The sequence below is a fragment of the Artemia sp. Qi Xiang Cuo genome, chromosome 10 (genome assembly GCF_049724085.1).
Source record: "Artemia sp. Qi Xiang Cuo chromosome 10, ASM4972408v1, whole genome shotgun sequence".
Taxonomy (NCBI): domain Eukaryota; kingdom Metazoa; phylum Arthropoda; class Branchiopoda; order Anostraca; family Artemiidae; genus Artemia; species Artemia sp. Qi Xiang Cuo.
The window spans coordinates 71268141-71292699 of NC_142803.1; the positions used below are offsets into that span (position 1 = coordinate 71268141).

At 34.9% G+C, this 24559-nt stretch overlaps 1 protein-coding gene across 1 annotated transcript in view; it reads right to left on the reverse strand.

The window, feature by feature from the left end:
• Positions 1-24559, reverse strand: part of LOC148948124 (uncharacterized) — a 108411-nt gene that overhangs the window by 58181 nt on the left and 25671 nt on the right. Inside the window, exons 3-4 of the mRNA XM_089096103.1 lie at positions 12022-12161; positions 1617-1756 (exon numbers count right to left, since the gene is read on the reverse strand). Of these exons, the coding sequence (XP_088952229.1) occupies positions 1617-1756; positions 12022-12161 (280 nt within the window). The remainder of the gene's footprint in view (positions 1-1616; positions 1757-12021; positions 12162-24559) is intronic.

The window sequence follows — 24559 nt, forward strand, 5'->3', positions numbered from 1 at the left end:
GCCGTATCAAATAAAAAATGTTTTAGATGGATTAGGATTATCCTATATTTGGAATGAGGGACTAGGACCCTCAGATCAGGGTGAGCCGTGTTTGGCTATGATTATAGGAAGAATAAAAGACCAGGAAGTCCAAATGTGGACCCAGGCAGCTAAAACATCTGAAACATTGAAGTTTTATTCCCATGTAAAAGAGATATTTGGATTTGAATATTATTTTAAACTAGGATTACCGGGGGAGACATTGAGGACTTGGTTTCGGATCCGAGCGAATTGCCTGCCACTAAAAAATAGAGAAAGAGTATTTGAAAGAAAAGGGTGGCCCCAGATGCAGATTACTCTTGCCCCAGATGTAACCTAGGTATTGGGGATGTGGCCCATATTCTCACTGAGTGCCAGCAACTTTCTATATTAAGGGAAAAGTATTTTGAGGGTGGTAGCTTGGAGTTCCCGGGGATCCTGAACACGACTGTAAAAAGAACAATCAGGCAGTTGTGTAAATATGTAAATGAAGCGTTGACATCAATGAGTCAAACTTGATATTTATGTTATTTTTCTTGTTGAGTGTAATTAAGAATACTGTTCTGTATGGCCTGTTTTTTTGGCTTATAATAAATTATTATTATTTTTATACTAATATAATGGGGGAAAAAAAAGAAGCGAAATCGTGTAATGGAAGAATGTGACTCAAATGTCACTACCGTACTATTGTACTTTGACTGTTATTTCACACAATTACCCTAGATTTTAGCGTCACCATATATCTAATATGAGAACATATACTGTTTAAAGTGTAGGTCTTCTGATTATTAGATTTTAAAAATGATTTATGTTTAAGCCTAAACATCAGTGAATTAAGGAAGGAAGACATTAACATCAGACATTCAACAAAACTCGCCATAAAAAGAAATTATATATAAATTTAGAAATCTGAGTAGTAATTTAAAATTAAATTAGCCTTCCTAGCCGAGTGGTTATCGCACTAGACTTCTACTACTTTGCCCAGAAGGACCGGGGGGTGAGCACTGGTTAGTCAGGTTGGACTGGAGTCAGCGGTGTGACTTTGTAAGCTCAGCCACAGTCACTTGAGCTCTCCATGGGGAACGTGAGAACTATGGAGTGGTATGGGATGTGACCCCAAACCACGCGTGCAGGACACGTCCGGCCGCAGGCTGACAACGAGCAGAGGAGGACCGGCGCTATGCAGGCCAGTGGTCCGCTAGCGAGAATGGTTATTTGTAAGTTGAAACTTAAGCTGAACTACAAGGTAAACTTCAGCGAGGTCATACATGAACGCATGGTAATGGATGTTGTTCTTTAAGAAGAAAAATATTCTTGCTTTAATTTAAAGAGTTTGTGGTTATATGTGAACTACGTGGCTATTCATGTTTCCAAGTCTAAGTTTTGAGTTTTTTCTAGAGTTTCTACATCTTTTCCAGGGGTCCGTGTGACACGTACATTTTACTGCATATTTTTTTCATACTGTACATTTTACTTTTATAATTAGGATGACTCCGTAACACCAAGTCGATCAAGCCAAAATTTCTCCAGAGTACCTTTACAGAAGCAGATTATCCAATCTCCGATCATTACAGATTATAACAGAAAAAAAAACTTACTGGGGTAATAGTAAAACTTCATCGTCAGGTACTCCTTCTTCCCACTAAATGAGGTGTTGGAACAGAACGAATGAAGAAGATCTAGCAGGTCCCTTGAGATACGGTTAACGTCTTTTCGAAATATCTTCTTTTTTGAGGACCTTTAATCAAAATATAAGATAAAAACTGACAAAAAATGAGTAAAAAAAAGCTGAAATATGAAATTTTATAATCCTAAAAGAGAAGCTTAGAAGAGAAGCCTGCAAGCTTAAAAGAGAAGCTTAGATGTGTCCATAGTATATAGAAACACAGAACACTAGCACGAGTAGTTAGCTCACAGAGGGGGACCACAACAGCGACCTAGTATTTTAGGGATTTGTTAGGTTGCCGAATCAAAGGTTTTAAAGAAGAGGGGGTTAGATTCGTCAGAACTACGACCTCTCCTGGCTTTATGCGGCAACAATTTTGGAGAAGTAGCAAGAACCACATTGATTCTAAACAGCTTCATTTTAATCAGCTTACTTACACTAAAAACTCAAAGCCAATTCTGACAAGATCAGGAACTGCCTATAAATATGCAGCTAATAAGAGGCTGCGTAAAAGGACAAAAAGAAAAAAAAAAACAAGCTGATAAACCACTACAGTATTACAGAAAATAGTAATATTATAGAATAAATAAAAATATTATATAATAATATTACAATATAATTATATTTTATATTTATTATATAATTTATATTTATTATATAATATAAAAATATTGTATAATAAATAAAAATATTATTATTTTAAAATAAGGCAAATAATTTAGATGCACATTCATAAAATAACCACATAGCATTTTGTTTTAGCGTTCTTGAAGATGCGGTAAAAGATTGTTTATCACAAGCCATATTGTCTAGCTTAGAATCTAGCTTTGTTGAAATGACATCCTAATTACTGTTCTATATAAGGCGACCCCCCCCCCAAAAAAAAAACTCTAAATTTTAACATGTCGGGGCGGTTTAAAATCTTAACTGTACATAGTTTTTTTTATTATTAAACACAATAGTACGTGTTAATTATGTTTAGTAAATTTTTTAATTAAGATATGTTTTTTGTTTAAATTAGAACGTTTATGTCCACCCACTAGAAGATCATTTTTTATAACTTATGCATTTTTAAAATATACTTAGAAATAATCTCGCACCATCGCGCAAAAATTCGTTCTAGACAGCCCTAGTTTAAAGTATTTTAAGTGTAGGACAAGGAAAATTTAATTGAGCAAGACCGTGAATTTGACGAGTTTATTTAGTGTACGCGACAGATAAATATCAAACAGTTCGGATTGACGAACTGTAAGCAAGGAGCGACCCGGTTCAAAAGCAACCAAAACTCTAAAAACCGTAAGTTGGATACCAAGAGATACATCGAAATAATTAAAATGTTATTCTGGTTTCAAATCTAGAAATTTCATTAACTGTTGTATTAAAAGTTTCGGGCCTGAAAAAATTCGCCTCATTTTCGGAATAAGGGAAAAATACCCCCTAAAAGTCATAGAACTTTAATAAAAATCACACCATCAGATTCAGCATATTAGAGAACCCTACTATAGAAGTTTCAAGTTCCTATTTGCAAAAATGTGGAATTTTATATTTTTTGCCAGAAGAAAGATCACGGATGCGTGTTTATTTATTTTTTTTTTCCTAAGGGTGATCGTTTCGACCCAATAGTCCTAGAATATCGTGAGAGGGCTCATCTGAACGGAAATTACAAGTTCTAGTGCCCTTTTTAAGTGACCGAAAAAATTGGAGGGCAACTTGGCCCCCTCCCACGCTCATTTTTTTCCCGAAGTCACCCAATCAAAATTTTAAGATAACAATTTTGTTCAGCATTGTCGAAAATTTAGTAATTATGTCTTTAAGGATGACTTAATCCCGCACACTTCTCGGGAAGAGGCCTGCAAACCATGAGCTGTGTCGAGTGTTTACATATAGTATTGTTAAGTGGGAAGAATACAGATGTTTCAGCAGGGATTTTTTTTCTGGTGGGGGGGGGGGTCGGGGGAGGATCTTTCCATGGAGGATGTTTCTGTGGGGGAAGGGACATTTTTAAAAAGTGGGCGCCGGATTTCCCAGCATTATTTAAAAAACGATCATAAATCAAAAAAAAAAAAAAAAAAGTTTTTTCAACTGAAAGTAGGGAGCAACATTAAAACTTAAAACAAAAAGAAATTATTACGTATATGAAGGGATGTGCCGCCTGGTCAAGACCTCGCCCTTTGCGCTCAAGTTTTTTTAGTGCTTACAAAAGAGCTATCTATTCTAATTAACCGACCTGTGTGATTCAGAGGTTGTGATTCGAACAAAATTCGAACTTTAGCGTAAGGGGCAAGATATTAACTAAGGTAAAACTCCCCAATATACGTAATGAAAATATAAAAATATTTAGGTTCGTTAGGTAAGTTCATCCATAAGCGAAGTCAGAGCAAAATTTCAATAAAGTCATTTGGCCAAAACAAGTAAATTTAATATGCAAATTCCATTCTAATTATTTATGCACGGTGAGCCAAAATCAAAGCTGCATTAAGTTTTAATGTCGCTCCTTACTTTCCGTTAAAAAACCTTTTTTTAATTTTATTTAATTATTATTAGAGCAACAAGGACATCAAATGAAAACACTTTTTGCCACCTGTCTCCATCTTAGGTCTGTATATACCTGAAAACTAGGATTTTCTATGATTTTTCTTTTGCTTGTTATATAATATTAAAGGTCAGATTTCGAGCGCAAAAACTTTCACCAGTGTTTCCAAACCGAACCGTGACAAACAATATGCGGAAACTAATTCAGTATATTTGATAATGTGTACGCGACTTGCAAAGTCAAAGGTGTTGCAGAAACCAGCCAACAATTATTTAAAGACATGTGTTGAGTTTTCCATTACGCAATATTTCATATTTATCATCTATGGGGTAGTCTAGTTTTTTATGTTGTATCTACCAAACAAGACTACCCAAATAAGCTAAGGCTGAAGCAATGTGATTTAAATCTGTCTGCTATATTTGAATGTGTCATGTCTTCATTTATTTAAATGTGCACTTGAAGTGAAACTATAAATTTAATATTTGTACTTTATGTGATACAAGTTAAGCAATAAAAATGATAAGAATTAATATTTGAAAGGGATAAATATAAAAAAATAGGATAATTGGCCTTTCCAAAATGACGCTCTCATAGGCAAGTCAAAAACTAATGATTTGACGAGTTGAATAATTTTACTAATAAAGAAATTTATGCCTAGCTTATAGTTTTAGCTATTCCGTGAAACATACACTTCTTTCCAATTCCTATTGGCTAACAAGATGTGATGGTTAGCCTATATTTTGTTCATCAAATTATTAGATTTTTACTAAGTTTAATGCCAAGTAACAGCTGTGTTTCCCCTCTGCTACAGCAATTGGGAAAGTCACACTTTCTACAGCTCCAAGACGATATATTTTCGCTCATTTTCATCTGATATTTAAAACACGTTCTTTATTTTTAAAATTGTCAGGCGCTTGTGAAGAAAAATAAAACAAATAAAAAATCTTCTTTACTAAAAATTGAATTCCCAGTTTTACCTAATCTTTTTAAGACGTATACGGTTGTATAAGACATATGATCAACGGCATAGGCAGCATATTGTCTAGGGGGGGGGGCAGATATTGGCTAGGGGGGGCAGTCGATAGTGTGATGGAGTTTTATCAACTGCTTTTTCCAAACCATCTGCTTTTTCAGCCATATCTAATGTAAATTTGAAGGTCTAGGGGGGGGGGCAGCTGCCCCCTTCCTACGCCCATGTATATGATTCTGCAAGTTTTCATTTAACCAATTTAAAGAATTATTTTTCATTTTAGGCGCCCTTTTTATTTTATTTATATTTGAAAATTTAAACATAACTTTGATATAGACGTTGTTAAACGTGTCATCGTCATCTTCACTCTTAAAAATATAATTTGGATCCCAATAAAACGCTTAAATAATTTCAAGTATTCAAATTTGGATTTTTTTCATTTAATAATATTTTATTTTTCATCAACCATTAAACATTATAAAATAAAAATGATTGTCTTTTTTTTAAATATAAATTAAATTTAGATAGTGATTAGATTCCTATCAGCTTAATTAGTGTACAAGACAGATAAATATTATTCTTGATTTTCTATTATAACAGAAACATATATTTGAATTAACTGTTGCAAATTGTGTAGTCTTCAAGACTAAAAAATCAATGTTAGACACAAACAACATCACAAATAATTTAAGGAATATATATCTGTCTTTCAATCTATAAATTTAATTAAAAAAAAAACTCATTATATTGATATTGAAATTAGACGTTCATATAATTTAAACAAAAAATTAATTTTAGTCAGCAAAACTTACAGCATGACCATATAGTTTTAAAACCATAACAGGATAGTTGGAGGGCTTCTTACTTTTTTAAGCATCGTTACAGCGGCACTTACACAACTTATTGCCATCCAAAATAGGAGATTCAGGTCGGACCTGAGGTTGGCAGCTGGTGTTGCATTAAATCAGGAGTTAAGCAGGGTTGTGTTCTATCCCCCTTTGTAATGGATTATTTTGATGGACTTTGTTTTAAGGAGCACAGGAAGGGCAATGGGAGACCACGGAATCAAATGAGGAGGAAAAGGCTCCTGGACTTACATTATGCTAACGATTTAAGCATCCTAGATGAAAGTGTGAGCAAAATGGATGAACTTTTTGAGGTTTTGCGACTTCGGGGTGCTAGAATAGGTTTGAAAATTCATGTTAAGAAGACTAAGTCACTAAGGCTAGGAATAAGTGAATATGAAAAGGTGACGTTGGGTCATGAAAGTGTTGATCACGTGGGCAGCTTCACTTACCTTGGTGATATAATTAGTGAAGATGGTGGACGCAGTGAAGATTTTAAAAGTAGAATAGTCAAGGCTCAGGGTGTTTTTTCACAGTTAAAAAGAAGTGTGGACGAATAGGAAGATAAGTCTTTAAACCAAGATTACAATATTCGAAGCTACAGTGATGACAGTGGTCAAATATGGCTCTGAAGCATGGACGCTCCGAAAAGCGGATGAAGATTTGCTAGATGTTTTCCAGAGAAATGGCTAATGGATTGTTCTGTGTACCCAGCTGAATGATCCTATTTCAAACAATAGTCTGTTCGAAATGTGGTTCAAGTCCGCTCTCGAGGGCTGTAATGAAAGAAAGGTTGAGGTGGCTAGGACACGTTGTGCGGATGAAGGATGACAGAGTACCAAAGATTGTTCTCGTCGGCCAACCGTCTAGGGCTAAACGGAAAGCAGGTCGTCCTCGTCTGGCATGGGAGGACGTCATAAAGAAATATTTAAAGGAAATGGGTACTTCATGGGAGGGTGTAAAAAGGGAGGCTTTAAATAGAGTGGGATGGAGGAGGAGCGTGAGTGGCTGTGTTGGCCTCAGGCGGCTTGGTGCTGCGGTGAGTTGTTAGTAGTAGTAGTAAAATATGAGATTCACAGATGTAACATATCAACATGTTATAAAAAAAACTGAATATTTAACCATATAGTTATGTCAGCTATGATATTAATCATATTTCCAGTTATAGGCAAAATATTTGAATAATGAACCATATACTCATGTCAGCTATGGCACCTTATTTCATAACATCGATGAGATCCAATTGATTCAAAAGACTCATGTATCTAAAAATTGGACAGATATTGAGCTTGGACTCAATCCCCACCACCGCAAGGATGATTGTAGTAAAGAAACTTAATTAATCTAATGAATATAATCTTTTTCTTATATAATTTGACCGAGTTGTGGAACACTTTTATATAGAACTTCATGTGTTACTAATCCACCCGCCTAACCTATTATATATTGCTCATATATGGGGGTGGTTTTCGATCCCAGCCACCACAATGATTTTTTGAGAAAATAAACGTAATTAATCTACTGAATAGAATAGTTTTCTTATATACTTTCAACGACGCCATTTCAACTCCAAGACCTAAACTCATTTGCCATCTGTGCCCAAGATAGTATTACCCAAACGACAACTTCTACTTACCTTTTATTACCTGAATTGGTGTTTTTATTAATAAAAAATATACAGGGTCCCACAAAATCCAATGCAGATGATACATTCTTCCAATCAGTTTCGGTTCTATCTTAACAAAAACAGGTCGTAGATGCTTCATTTACAGATACGACCCAGAAGTTTCTCGCAGATTTGAACATTTGCTTATGGAAAGATTTTTTTATACCTCCCTCATAACTTCCTCCAAATGTCAACGTAACTCCCCTCGTAAATCACCCTAATAAATATCATCATGCGTAATTTGGTGATGTACTAACTCCGTGCACGAGCGATCATGTAGTCCTACTAACAACTCTACGACACGCGTGATAGAGCTATAAGACGATCGTCCTTTGTAAGAAAGGTGCTAACAGAGACAAAAATTATATTTACACAAATCTGTCGATCAAAATAAGATGTCTCTGTAAAAATATGAAACTATAAAGTATAATATATATAAAATATAAATATAAAAAACATGACACTCAGTCCTAATGAAATAGACTAAATTAATATAAAAATATAATAATTGGACACACATATTGGAATTACATTTGTAAATTAGGAAGGGAGGGGGGAAGTATAGCGGGTCTGCATGACTAATGTGTTAGATACAATTATTCTGCATATTATGTAGTCAGAATTATTTTCTAACTTCCAAATACTTTACCTCAACAATAAATAGAATTAAATTGAACAAGTGAATTCTTCTTAATTTTGAAGCATAACGAGTAAGATAAATCGGAAAAGATTTATCACACAAAACTCCATCCTATTTATAAGATAAGCACAAAAGATTTAGGACCCACAACCTCATGGACTTCTAGGCTTCCTAACTTATTAAAACCTCACTCCCCCCCCCCAATTTTTTGTCAAGCTCGTGAAAACGTTACAACAATGAATATAAACCAATTTTGAAGGTTTTTTGAAAGTTTTTTTTTGCAACCACCCCCTCCCCCCGAAAAAAAACATTCTTTAACCCCACCCACGAACAACATTCTAAATACAGTCCGGAACTGAATGTGTTATATAATTAAATATACACTTTGGTTTATTTTTTTTAAAAATGGCAACTGTTCTTATTTTTCAATTGATATATAATAAATAAATTAAATCATAATTCTGTATCAGTGATTGATTTTTTTTTATAGTATTAGATTAATTTGTTGTAATGTTTACTTAAATTGTTGTTTGGGAGTTACCCCCATTAAATACAGGACAAGTAGTTCGTAGCGTCTATACTGGACATTTTTTTTAGTAGTATTACTATTTGTTATGATTAATTATTCATTCTCACTCTATTTAGTAGATTTAAAGAAGATACATAGAAATCAATTTTATTTATTCATCCTATGTTCAGCTGCTCAATTTAGTATGATCCTAATATACTCGAATTAATTATATGTAGACACCTTTTTTTATTATTATTAATAACAATTTTATGGGTCCTCATCCAACCCATTTTGAGAAGTGACTATGAGAGGGTGTTTACTTCTGCTTTTACTATCATTAACTTTTCAAGCTGTATTTGGGCGACGTTTGTAACACACCTTAGCTTCTTAGGCTTCAGTCATATTGATTTTATGATCCTTCAGTGCTTTTTGTGCCAGGTTTGTGTTTTTTGTGCTTTGTTGTTTTATTACGAGATCCAACCGCAGCTGTTTTGATCAGCAATATTTCCGATGGAATGTTCTTATTGAACAGATTTTGTGAGCTTATCTGCATCAGAATCTCCACATTCATTAAGCTACACATAAATAGCACCAATATACCCAACTTCTTTATGAATATTAACTTTCTTAACAACAATGCTGCAAATATTTTTTGTTTTTAGTTTTTGAATATTTTTCCTTCCCCCACTATATGAAAAAAGACTTGTCGATTTTGGAATCTTTGACAGATAATTAAATTTTCTTGTCTTTGTTGTCTTTGTCGTATTTTGGGTTTTCAAGATGCCAAGTGAGCCGGCTATACATTTAAGTATCCAGACTTTCACTTTTACGCATGTAGAGTGACTCTTAACAGCTAGTTACCGTAGAGAATACTTACTCCGATGATACCCATTTTTTAATATTTCCTTTATTTCGGTTTCTCTTTTTATATGTTGCTTCGATTTCGTAATTCCAGGGTTTTCCTTTTTTTTGTTCCTGTGTTTATTCTTCTTTTCTTTTCCTTGAAAAACCTTGTAGCTTTTTCTCTTCTGGAGATTGAGTACCTCAGTTCTTTTTCTTCTAACTGTGCTCGTGTATATTTCCTTGTTGATTCATTTTTGTGTTTGATTCTATGTTCATTCCCGTGCTCCTTCCCTCCTATGTTGCTTCGTTCTAGTGCTCAAATGTTTTCTTTCTGTTTTGCTGCTGTATTTGTTCCCAAGAATGATCTTGTATTTCTAGGACTATTAGACTTTCCCATGTCTATATTTTTTTTATCTTATCAAAATCTATGTAAGATATATGATCTTGTGTTAGCAACACAAATGAAAGGTAGGCAAAAATAAAAGTTTTTGAGATAAAATCCATTTTACTTTAGCCCAATCACGTTTAAATAAAGATGGTATATTTATCTTTTTAAAAGGTAGGTTTTTTGATGAAAGAAAAGGTGATGTAGGCGACAATCAATTCGTGACAGAAAATAATAAAAGTATGTAGCAGTGATATAGGGAGCAGCAAATGTGTTAGCCAGGACTTATAAAGCAATATCGCCGCAAAGGAATTGGTAACTAATCCCTTAAAATAGCACACAACAGGCGATCCGCTTCGAAGCCTAAATACTAAACAAACTCTGTCGATACCGAATAGTATTCAAATACCATTGGTTTCAGGAATCACTAAAGTACCATCGAGAGTGGGATTCAGCATCCGTCACACTGGGCCAAAAATCTGGAACTCAATTCCAGCATCAGTTCGAGAATGCAGCAACAAGCGACATTTTTCAAGACTGGCGGAGAAATATCTTATGACATGCTAAGCATTTTGTTCATTAGGGTTTTCTTTTTCGTTGTTGTAAAATTTAGTTAGAATATGGCTGTGTATTTTCGTTGGCAATATTTTCAGCGCTAAAGTGTGCCATCAGGCATGTGCGCTGTTTTCTGACATTTATTGTCACATCAGAATGGCTATGGCTATGTATGAAACATTGGTGTAATTTCGTCAAATCCTGGGGGGGGGAGGGGCAAAGTGGGAGACAATGGTCCCAAAATCAAGCTAACATGACAATAAAAACTGAAAAATGAACCATGTAGTTCCATGTAAGTACTATAAAGATACTTCATAGTACTAAAGAGGTAATTATATACTAAATATTTATGAGTTATATTAATGAAGAATGATGCACGATTGTCTTAGTTTTGACAAGAGTTTTGAAGAAACTAAATTTCAGCTGGGGGGGAGGCAAACTTAGGCCTGAGGGGTTAAGCCGAGATCTGGGGGGTAAATTGCCCCCCTCCTGCCCCACAGCATATTACGCCTCTGGTATGAAATACATAGCTATATGTTTGTTTCAACTAGAATAGAATTTAAGAAATTTCTTTCACAGCATAATTGCCGAATTTTAATTTCACATCACAACTAGGCCTAGTAATATTCGAAATATATAGTATATAAAATTTTTTTACTTGGTTTTGTTTTATTAATTAAAACTTGAATACAAAAAGTAAGTCAAAACTTAGTTCAAAAAAAAAAAAAAAAAGAATTACTTAAAATTTTTACGGGCTATTATAAAATTAAACGGACCACATAAAAACCATTTGGCGAGCTGTTTAATTTTTATAAGATAAAGGCGCCCACTTGGGAACTTTACACGGGACGGTCTTATGTTACCGGGAATATAAAATTCAAGGATGATGGAACATAATCGGGGACTTGCTAAGAGAATTAACTTTCCCTCGATTCCACCAGTTACGCCTGTTTTATTGTATTCGTTTTGTGAAAGTTTGAGAGACATGGTATTTAATAATTATAACCTTTAAAATGTAATGCAGTATCATATTTTGAGATGGCTATTTTATATACACGTGTAAAATAAAACTTTGAATAATTCCAATTTTTTTCATAACTTCCAATAAAAACTTGGAATAATTCATCAGCGATAGCATGCACTGAAGAAGCATAGTCAATCAAATTTAATTTAGGCATACATAACATGATTCCAAGCAATGTAATAATGAATATAATTTTTGTATATGGATTTTAGTAACACTTAATCAGAAGCATAATTATCTATTAACTATTTTAATCATTTCCAATTATTTTAATCAATTTAATTATATCTATGTTTATTTATTATATATTTTACTATTTTTAAATTTTTTTACTTAGATTTAGACTAGTTTTTGAAATCACTTACACTTTTCCTTCTCCATTCGGCTTGTAAGACTGTGTAACATGGTTGCCGTCTCCATATTCAAAGATAAAATTGAACGACTCAACAAAAGAACCTTCTCTGTCCCTAGGATTTGTATATATTCCAAGCACAAGTTCTCGTAGCTATAAAAAACAGATCAACCACATAAAATATATATATATTATATATATATATATATATATATATATATATATATATATATATATATATATATATATATATATATATATATATATATATATAGCCAACTTAAGATCTAAATCGCAATACACTGAATGTTTCATTATCAAACTATTAGTCACGAAGGGCTCTCTAGTTCCAGAGATTTGTAAACCTCTTTACTAACTTTCTTGTGATGTCTTGGTTTACATTGATATCATTTAATATTGGTATGCGTGTAGCCGAATCTTTCGGAGCTTTCTCGTAAAAAGTAGATGAATCTTTCTCGTAAAAAGTACAAAAAGTTCTCACCGAATCTTTCTGGTAAAAAGTAGATGCTACAAGAGTCTCTTTTCTATAAAATATGTGTTTGTTATACAAAGCAAATACGAGAAAAGCACTTGACTGGATTACGACAAGACAGGGACTAGGTTTAAGCACTTTTGAACTCCCTATATAAATGGTTTCCAAGGTTCTTAGAAACACGTTCTACTGGTATTATGAAATACCCATTTCCACAATACAAAAGCATCGTAAATTCTATAACCCGAGTCCTGCTTAGGTTTTTAGAATCCAATATAGATTGCAAGATAAAACTGACCCATATTGCATTAAAATTACGAGACTTACATTAAAAAGTTTACAGATTCACCATGTCCAAGTCTTAAAGGGGAGGCGTGTGAAGTTTTTTTTTCCAATAAAAAATGTCTAAGATACAAAAAATAATATTTTCAGGCGATAATATTGAATTTTTTTGTAGAAGAAGGGTCCCCCGGAACAATATTAGGGGATAATACCTTCTAATATCTCCCTTTTTACACTTATAGAAATGTCAAAATAAAATCTAAATTTACAGTATTTAAACCTTCCTAAAATATAGTCACAGTAAGATGCGAGCTAAAAGATAAACTTAATGGTTCTTGACTTTAAAATAGGTCTAATATATATATGTATATATATATAGATATATATTATGTACATATCCCCCCCCCAAAACTCTCTAAAAAAAACTCAAGTTAATCTGTTGCTTGCAGCTGTCACTTTATTTTTGCTGTGCGCTTTGATAACCAATTTGAAGTACCACACATCAATGAAATATCTCGTCGTTACAAATCTTTGCTTCTTATTACATATCAAACATTTCGTGGAAACGAACTGTAAATAAGGGGTGACTCGGCTCAATAGTGACGAAACGCTAAACAACAGAATTTTGATATCAATAAATACATGAAAAGAACTGAATTATCATGCTGATTCCAAATATAAAAGATTCTTCAAGTTTAGTTTTACCTATCAAAAGTTGCGAGCCTGAGAACATTTGCCTTGTTTTCAAAAAATAAGGGGAAACACCCTCTAAAAGTCAAGGAATCCTAATGAAAATCCCACAATGGATTCAGCTTTCAGATGGATTCAGATCAGATTCATCAGATCAGAGTCAGTACTAGAGAACTCTACTGTAGAGGTTTCAAGCTTCTATATACAAAAATATGGAATTTGGCATTTTTGCCAGAAGAAAGATCCCGGATTTTTTTTTTTTTTCAGGGACGATAATATTTCTTGGAGCATTTACCAGCATTATTTGAAAATCGAACAGAAAATTAAATAAAAGAACAAGTTTTTTCAACTGAAAGTAAGGAGCAATATTAAAACTCAACACGAAAAGAAATGATTCCGTATATGAAGGGGTTGCTCCCCCCTCTTCAATACCTAGCTCTTTACGCTAAAGTTTGACTGCTTGTCCCAATTCTTTAAGGACGACTCTTGAAAAACTAGGACCGTTTAATTGGAGTAGGAAGCCTTTTTAAAAGTGCCATGAACTTTAGCGTAAAGAGCAAGGTATTGAAGAGGCGGACAACCTCTTCATTTACGGAATAATATCTGTTCGTTTGGAATTTTAATAATGCTCCTTACTTTCAGTTGAAAAAACTTGTTTTTTTAATTAATCCATCCACGTGCTACATTTTTAAGATCTATTTCACAAAATTAGCAAATTTTTCATTCCCTTAGTCAATCCATGCTAATAGCTACTAGGCCTACTTCTCATGCTGCCTATGCTTCCAATTTTCAAGATTTCTTAGGCAGCGCAATAGCGCTGCCTAAGTAAAGAGAAATGTGGGCGCAATGTATTATTTTTTTTCGTTTTATGGTTTTAGACCAGGGCACTTCGTATCGAAGGACTTGTCGTAGAAACTTCGAAAAGGGGTTATTCGATTGGAAATTGAAGGGGCTGGTCCTCTTTTTAATAGTCGAAAGTGATTGGAGGGCAACTAACCCCCCTCCCACCAGAAAATAATTTGCGCTTTACTGAAAACAAAATACGTTTTAAATGTTTTCACTTTTTTTTACTTTCATAAATAAAATAATATCAAAACTTTGAGAATAAAGTCATTATATGACAATTAAACCGACAATCCATGGTCTTTTGTTTTTGTTTTCAGTAAAGCGCAAATTATGTTCTGGTCTTGAGAAGGCAAGGGGGTTGTCAGCCCTACTCATGTTAATTTTCGGTCGTTTTGAATTCGACTCGGCTATTTATTGTAATTTCTGTTCGTTTTGAGGTTCATTTATTTATTGATAGTTATTTGAGGTAGTTTTACGCTTGGAAGATTATTTAATTTTATTTCTGCTCATTTTAGGCTTAATGGAGCTCTTTACTTTTATTTGAAAAACTTGTTTTGTGGAAAAAGTTTTTAAAATTAATATCCTAAAATAAGTTATTTTTGGACTTCGGTGAGACTTCTTTGGAGATTTGTGGTTTTTCACGATTTTCAGACTTCTCACTGTTTCTATCACATTTAACCATCTTGTCAGAGAAAAAACGGTAAGCTGACATTAGTATACTGTAATACATATCCTAATTTTGCAAGAGATCTGAGCATTATACTTGAATGAACTGTAAAAAACAAGGTATATGTTCTTTCATGTAAGTATTAGACATGTCAATAAGAAAAAAACAAATGGCAGCAAAGTATTGTGAGGGGTAAATTTGAAAAAGATGCTAGGTAGCACTCGCAAATACTTTGCCGGAGAAACACCAAGGATTCATTTTTAGTCGTTTGACAACCCTGGTACTGACCATTCCCTCAATACTTAGAAACATGTTATTTTTATGAAGATATTTAGGCCTTTGAGGCAGGGTTTTTATGTGTACCTTACAGGCGGGATTATTGAGTACCTAAAAGTGCATATATCACGATTCCAGAATTGTAAAACAGAGGACATATTAATTCGGCTTGCCCGTATCTCTACAAATCACGATGTTAGGAAGATACTGATGATAATTTAAGCAACTTTAGTAAGAATTGGTAAGAATCAGATTAAAAGTGGGCCTCTACCCAAAATAAGGCCAAGAATAGAGGTCCCTGATATACCAGAGTTTGGAAAAAAGCAGCTGGTACTTTAAACATGGTAATTACAGGTAAACTATCCCCCTTATATATTCAGATCAAAGACGTTCTTGGTGGTTCAACATATATTTGGGAAGTTAAAAAACTATTTCACTGCAAAAGAAGGATTTCTAACCTTGTGATGGCGCAATGGCTTTAATCGCAGCTTGGTAATAAGGTCCCAGGCTTCGAACCCAGCTGTAGCAAAACATTGCACGGCCAACGCAAGGACCTTAGTAGTCAAGAAGCGTCGTTAATCTGATACAATGCAAGGTTCTCTGATGGCTTGAAGTCCCTAGAGTCCAGTATATACCGCAATGCATGCATATTTTTTTCCACTTTAGCATCACATGTTTAGCCATCTAGATGAAGATCAGTCTTTTCCCTCCGAAGAAGAGGTGAAAGCAAAAACTTCTCGATTACAATGAACACAAAACCACAGCCTTCTGGCTTATAAGGCAAGGCCTTAAGAAAGGGGCATTTAAAAAAAATATGGTAACTTTAAACAGGGATGATCAAAGGGTCACTGTATTGTAAATTTCGTCACAGTAGCTACCTTCTAATTTCATTTGAAGTACCTTTTTTGTAATACAATACATACTTTCAGCTTGCCTCTGAACTTTAATTAAATTTCAATACGAACAAAGTAAATTTTCCTGATAATACAAAATGTTAATAACATAGTTTTACTCAGATTTTCTCTCTCCGTATTTGTCAGTCTTGGAAAAAAAGAAGATATTTATAGGGCAAAAGACAATCATCCTATTAGAGAATATTAGTGTTATATTAATTATAATTTTTTTTTAAATTTTAATACTAATTAGAGAATGTCTAGTTTCTATTTACTGCCCTAACAAGAAGCTCTACTACTGCATGTTTAAAAACCAGGGCAGGGCATCTGAATCTTTGGGAACCTTTTCCCAAATATTCCCTGAAAACATTTTCCCTGAGAATATTTCAGAAGCGTCATGAGAAGTATTTGAACTATCAAAACGAACCTATCAAATCACCCAACGCTTTAACAAATCTATTCATGTGCGTTTAATTTTCCATTGATTTTGAACTAACCCCTGGTCAAACTTCAACAGCTTGTCTAGCTGTGAACTGATTGATTTACCGAGTTTCACGAAAAACAGAGCAATATGGAGGGGGGGGGGGTTCATCTTTATTGCTACGCAGCATATACACTGTTTGCTAAAACTTAGAAACTTCTTAAAACATACCTGGCAGAATCCAGGTTAAAACAATTTTTCATACTGTTGTTCTAGGAAATACATGCTTCGAGACAATCACAAGCTTTAAGTTCTTAAGAGCCTAAAATCGACAGTTCTTAAGAAATAGCTGACAGGGTCTAGGATGAAAAAGGTTTTGTTTACATTGTCCTTCCAGGAAATACTTACATTCAGACAAGCACAAGCGTTTGATTGCCTTTTTTTTTATAAAAAGGGTTTCCAACGGGTCAAACTGATTAATTTTCAGTTTTGAGTTCTTTTATTTAAAACAAAATTCACAAAAATATAAAATCAGCTTCAACAGTATCCTCCGTAAGGTTGCATAAGCAAGGAGGAACAGGATAGACAAAATACCAAGAAAAATATGAACTAAAAACCAAACCAATTCACCCACCTCAAAATCTCCCCAAAGACAAGCCCAAAAATAAGCATTCCGTATAGGCTACTTCTCTATGAGGCTCTATGAGGCATTTCTCTATGAGGCTACTTCCAAAGATGAGTGTAATGTGTTAATGAATCAAACAATTTTCGCAAAAGAACAAGAGCACTAGATATCAGACCACAGTCGAAAGCCGAAATATTCAGTCGAAAGTCGAAAGCCGAAATATTTCAAAGAATTGAAAATGCACGCTCAGTTGATTGCGTCACCCAAAAATAAAGCTCAAAAACATGAAAAAAAAAATGCTTAGAATGAAGACAATACAGAAGTCAAGATTCCACTGCCTTTAAAAAAAATTTTACTGAACAACGATAAAAGATTGTCACAGGATTGTTCTGTGATCCACCAACCTTTGAAAAGAGCAACAGTACAAGCAGAAAACAGTTGGGAAGACAATATCGTTAAAAAAAGAAAGAAGACTGACAAGTCTAGTGAGGACAGAAACAATTCTAGGTAGAATGAACTTAGCAACCTTAATCGGAAAACTGTCTAGACCAGAAGATGATGAACCCTCAAACTATAGGCAATTCTGGCTACTTCAACGTCAGAGACAAATTCCAAAGCCATTTACTCAAGACTAGGAGGTCCAAGGTAAGATCTAAAATCAGTCAGAGAAAAAGGACTTACCGAAGAGGCTGTAGTTTTGCCTATATTAGAAAAAAAGGAAGTAAACGCGTCCCTAACTTTTACCTTACACTTTACGATTTCACCGTTGGTCGTAACAGTTGAGGGAGCAGAAAGAGGAAGAGCAGATGACCTAAAAACAAAATTGTTTGCTTGTTCTGTTTTACTAACTGTCTTTACTACGTGCAGAGAATTTACTAGAACTCTAAAAACTTTTACATAATTTAAAAGTTTGAAGTTGCAAATGACACAAAAATACCTTAGAGAAGCTTAAACGTTCCATAGATTTTCTTCCTTCAGCTTTTAAAGAGATCAAGAATCACCTAAGGTCTTAATGGGACTGTTCTTGTCAATGCAAGATTCGACAGGGACACATAATATGTATTCAAGGTTGCTTCTTTTAATGAACCATCAAACAATTAAAACAGAGAATCTAAATCAAGTAAAATTTAAAAACCATTCCATGAATGACTCACCAATCGTGACTTAAGAAGAGCCAACTTATAATCATTAAATTTTAAAGATTAAAAACCAATTATTGGCTCACAAAAGCAAGGAACTCAAAAACAAATATAACTAGAAAACAAAAAGTAGTCTGAGATACCCTCCATAAATATGAAATTTTGCACCAAGGCTAAGGCTGGAAAAATATTATCAAGCATAGAAACAGCAATCATGTACAAGAGTTCGAAAGAAAGCACAAGACAACTGAGAGCGGATCCTCAAACGAGGATGATCTCTGGTCAAAAAACCAAGGATACAATTATCCATCATGAAACATTGACAAGAGTGACAGCCGACTGATTCAAATAATACATCAAGAATCTGAAGAAAAGAAGGAACAGACCCACTAAAAGACATATATAACCTACAACCTTAATTTTACTTTGGGTTTTAATTTCAGTTAATTAAAAAAACTTTTTCCACAAAATAAGTTTTTCAGCTTACCGTGGAAAACATGAAGTCTTTCGTCCAAGCTTTCCTCGATAATCAAACAGTTAGTGGTAGCGAACTGTAAGTAAGGAGTGACCCGGCTCAATGTTAACCGAAACTCGAAAAAACGGAATTTTGACACCAATAGATACATCAAAAGAATCAGATTTTAATTCTGATTTCAAATATATAAGTTTCATCAACTTTACTCCGACCTATCAAAAGCCACACGCCTGGGAAAATATGGCTGATTTTTGACAAAAGGGGGTAAGACCTCCTAAAAGTTATAGAACCTTAATGAAAATCACACCATCATATTCAGCATATCAGAGAACCCTATTGTGGAGGTTTGAAGCTCCTATCTACAAAAATGTGGAATTTTTCATTTTTTGCCAGAAGAAAGATCAAGGATGCGTGTTTATTTGTTTTTTTTTTCTTCTTTTCCCCAGGGGTAATCGTACTGACCCAGTGGTCCTAGAATATCGTAGGAGGGCTCATTGGAACGTAAATTAAAAGTTCTAGTGCCCTTTCTCAGTGACCGAAAAAATGGAGGGCAACTAGGCCCCCTCCCACGCTCCTTACTTTCAGTTTAAAAAACTTGTTTCTTTTATTTAATTTCTGATCGTTTTTTAGTTAATGCAGCTTTTATTTAAAAAGTAGGAGATATTTCATACTTTTTATTTGCGTAATTGTTGCAAATTCATTTTGGCATAGACAGGTTCGTATACATTGTAACTGAGTCCACCCTCCTCCCGTTGAATCTTCCTGTACACCCCCCTATGCCTTCCCAAGGCCAGAACATAATTTGCACTTTACTAAAAGAAATATAAATGTTCTTACTTTTATAACTTTAATAAATCAAATAATATTAACATTTTGATTACTAAATATCAGTATATGTATATTTAACGGACAATGCACATTCATTTGTAGTTTTTTACAGTAATGTGCAAATTAAGTTCTGGCCTTCGGAAGGCATAGGATTTTTGAGCCCAAATCATTTTGAGTTTGACTCGGTTATTTATTGTAATTTATGTTGGTTTTGGGTTTCATTTATTTATCGATGCTGATTTGCGGTAGTTTCACGCTTCATAGATTATTTGATTTTATTTTTGTTCATTTTATGTTTAATGGAGTTCTTTACTTTTCTTTGAAAAATTTTTAATTTAATTAATTTAACTTTTTTTTAATTAATTTCTGTTCGCTTTATATTGACATAGTCTTTTCTGACATAGGGAAGAAGAAAATAATACTTTAAATCTTTTAGTTTTTTTAAGACTTTATAGTTTGGTCTGCTATTTGTATGCTGGAGAAAAATTTTCAGCAATTATTATCAATATACACCCTTTTAAAAATCTGGACACAAATAGTAGTGTTTAATTTCGTTTCATACCTCCTCTAGTTGACCTGAAATGGAAAACTTGATACCATTCGCCAAAACATCTGCTTACTTTCTTTGATAGCTTGATAGGTTAAATTTTAAGAGCAGAAGTAGCCCCAAAAGTTTGAACATAATACCCTCAGTCGTTCTTGAGATACTGCTGAGATGCCTTATTGGGAATTAGCATTAATACAGTGCATTTTGCTTCAATCTCATAGTACCATTTAGTTTTTAAACATAAAGGCAAATGGGAAGGTGGGCGTGGGAGGGGGATTAGTTCCCCTCCAGTTACTTTCGACTATTAAAAAGGGCATCAGCCCTTTCTATTTTCAATCACATGAGCCCTTTTCGAAGTTCCTACGACAACTCCTTCGATACGAAGTGCCCTGGTCTAAACAACAGCAACAACAACAAAAAATCATACATTATACCCACATCGACCTTTACTATAAAAATTTCAAGCCTTCCAATCACTTTCAACTATTAAAAAGGGCACTAGGTCTTTCGATTTCCAATCGAATGAGCCCTTTTTGAGTTTCTATGACAACCCTTTCTATAAACACTTTATATGTCCCCGGGGCATAAATGAGTTTGGGAAAATGGTGGGCGTGAGAGGGGCGTTAGTCGCTCTCCCATCACTTTCAACTATTAAAAAAGGCACTAGTCCTTTCAATTTCTAGGCGAGCAATCCCTTTTGAAGTTTCTCTGAAAGCGCTTTCTATAAAACCCTCATAAGACCCACGGGCATACCTTAAACCCCTTTCCCTGACGGCTGTATGGGGTTGTCTCCCTCAAAGACCTAATTTCCAGAACTTTCTACGTTCTTAATTTTCCAGAACTTTTCAACGTTCCAGAACGTTGAACACAATGGCTATCTGAAAATTTTCATTCGTTGTGCTTAGGGGAATGGTGCGCGTGAGAGGGTGGTTAGTTACCCTCCAATCACTTTCGACTATTAAAAAGGGCCTTAGCCCTTTCTATTTTCAATTGAATGAGCCCTTTTCGAAGTTCCTAAGACTATTAAAAAGGGCACTAGCCCTCTCAATGTCCAATTGAATGAGCCCCTTTTGAAGTTTTTACGACAACTCTAGCCATAAAAACCTTATATGCCCCCAGGGCATAACTTACAACTTTTGCCCTGGGGGCTCTGGGGGGTTTGTCATCCTTAAATACATAGTTCCCAGAACTTTCAGCTAAATCGAACAAAATGACTATCTCTAAACGTTGATTGAATATGTTGGGGAAATTGTGGGCGAGGGAGGGAGGTCAATTACTCTCCAATCATTTTCAATTTCCAATTGAATGAGCGCTTTTTAATGTTTTCACAACATCACTTTCTATAAAAACCTTACATCCCCCAGGAAATAACTTACAACCCTTGCCCTGATGGTTGTGGGGGGGGGGAGGGGTTGTCATCCTTAAAGACCTAATTTCCAAAACTTTCAAATACGTTGAATAAAATGGATATAAAAAATTTTGATTGGATGTGTTTGGGGAAAAGGTGGACATGAGAGGGGTGTTAGTTACCCTCAAATCACTTTCGGCTATTAAAAAGGGCCCTTTGAATTTCCAATCAAAAGATCTCTTTTTCAAGTTTTTACGACAAAAATTTCAATAAAAACTTACAAGTTACCAGGGCATAAATTATACCCCTTGTCCTGAGGACTGTGGGGAGAGTGGCCTGCTCAAAGGTATTATGTCATTAACTTTAAACTGCGTGGAACAAAATGGCTATCTAAAAATTTTGATTGGATGTGTTTGGGGAAAAGGTGGGCGTGCAAGGGGGGGGGGGGGGTACTGGCCCTCAAATCATTTTCGACTATTAAAAAGGGCACTAGCCTTTTGAATTTCCAATTGAATGAGCCCTTTTTCAAGTTTTTAAGACAAAGATTTCAATAAAAACCTTATATGCCCCCAGGGCATAACTTATAACCCTTGCCCAGAAGACTTTGGGGGGAGTGTCTTGCTCAGAGGTATAATTTCCAGAACTTTGAACTGCGTGGAACAAAATGGCTATCTCAAAATTTTTATTGGATATATTTGGGGAAACGGTGGGCATGGAAGGGGTGTTAGTTGCCTTCCAATCACTTTCGACTATTAAAAAGGGCACTAGCCATTTCAATTTCCAATCGAATGAGCCCTTTTTGAAGTTTCTACGACAATGCGTTCTTCAAAAACCTCATATGCCCCTAGGGCATAACTTACAACCCTTGCCCTGAGGGCTGTGGGGGAGTGTCCTCCTCAAAAACGTAATTTCTATCTGGAAATCAAATACGCTGAACAAAATGGCTATTGGAATTTCCAATCAAATGAGCCCTTTTTGAAGTTTCTACGACAAAGATTTCAATAAAAACTTATATGCCCCCAGGGCATAACTTATAACCCTTGCCCTGAAGACTCTTGGGGGAGTGTCCTGCTCAAATATATAATTTCCTGAACTTTCAACTGCGTGGAACAAAATGGCTATCTCAAAATTTTGATTGGATGTGTTTGGGGAAATGGATGGGCGTAAGCCCTTTTTGAAGTTGCTACGACATCACGTTCTATAAAAGCGTTATTCTCCCCAGGGCATAACTGCCTACCCTTGCCGTGGGGGCTTGGGGGGGGGGATTGTCAGCCTCGACTACCTACTGTCCAGAACATGAAACTACGTTGAATAAAATGGCTATCTTAAAATTTTCATTGAATGTGTCTGGGGACAAGGTGGGCGTGAGAGGGGGTTTAGTTGCCATCTAATCACTTTCGACTATTAAAGATTGAACAAGCCCTTTGAATCTCCAATTGAATGAGACTTTTTTGAAGTTTTCACGACAACCCCTTCTATAAAAAACCTTCTATGCCCCCAGGGCATAACTTACAACCTTTGCCCTGAAGGCTGTGGGGGAGTGTCCTCCTCAAAAACATAATTTCTATGGGGAAATCAACTACGCTGAACAAAACGTCCATATCAAAATTTTTATTGGATGTGTTTCGGAAAGCGGTGGGCATGGAAGGGATGTCAGTCGCCTTTAAATCACTCTCGACAGTTTAAAAGGGCCAACGTCTGTCAAATTTCCGGTTGAATTAACCCTTTGCAAATTTTCTAAGAAAACTTCTTCGATACGAAGCGCCCTGTTCTAAAGGAAAAAAAAATAATACATTGTGCCAACATCATTCTTATATACCCTCAGGATATAACTTCAAACCCTTGCCCTGATGGTTTTGGGGGAGTGTCGTCCTCAAAAACATATTTTATATCTGGAAATGAACCCTCGCTGAACAAAATGGCTATCTCAAAATTTTGATTGGATGTGTTTAGGGGAATAATGGGCGGGGGGGGGGGGGGGGCTAGTAACCCTCCAATCACTTTCGACTATTAAAAAGAATACTAGCCACTCTAATTTCCAACCGGATGAGCCCGTTTCGAAGTTTCTACGACAACTCCTTCGATACGAAGTGCCCTGGTATGGACACCAAAAAAAAAAAAAAAAAAAAAAAAAAAAAAAACAAACATTGTGCCAACATCGTTTTTTACTTAGGCAGCGCAATTGTGCTGACTATGACATACAAGTATTCAAATGTCCCTTCTTCATTTTTAAACAGTTCATGTCTTCCAGAGTACAGAAAAAAAGAAAATCCAAAACAAGGACAGCAAGGTCACCTTTAGCCACCGTATTTCAATTCACGTCCATACTATAGTCTGGTTGATGCATTAGAAACTCAATTTTAATTATAAAAGCCCCATCAGGACTAATATAGCCTGAGTGGCCCTTATAGGCTACAGTATTTGCGTAAACTCATCGATCGAAAAACGAAGCCCCTGAGCACTGAGCAACCATCTGGTTTGAATACTTGATCCAAATCCAGTATATTCTTACTATTAAATGAAAAATAGGGATTTAAAGGTAGGCTAATTTATCAGACTGATAAACTGAATTATTTGTCATACTGAGAGCATCTATAGTGTTATTTTGGAGATGAGTATCTGCATTAAAAAAATATTATCGATGAATTCTATACGGCATTTGAAAAATTAAGAACCCTTACCAACAGTCCTTAATGCATTCTTTATTCTAATTCCATATCACATAATCCTTTTATTGCACTTTTCAATGCTGAAAAACGACTTAAACGAGGTTCTCTGTTATTGCTTCGTCGATCAACTTTAAAATGGAAGAAAGGTACATTTTTTTCACCTTTATTTTGATAAGGGAAAAACGGCTAAAAATATTTACAGCATTGCTTGTTGCTGGTGCAACTAAACGACATATCAACTAATGGTGCAACTGGTGCAACTAATGGCCTATTGGCCTAAGCGTATCATTATCTATGATTATCTTTGCTGCAAGTCTATCACTTATTTCTATGTGAAACAAAGTCATTAGCT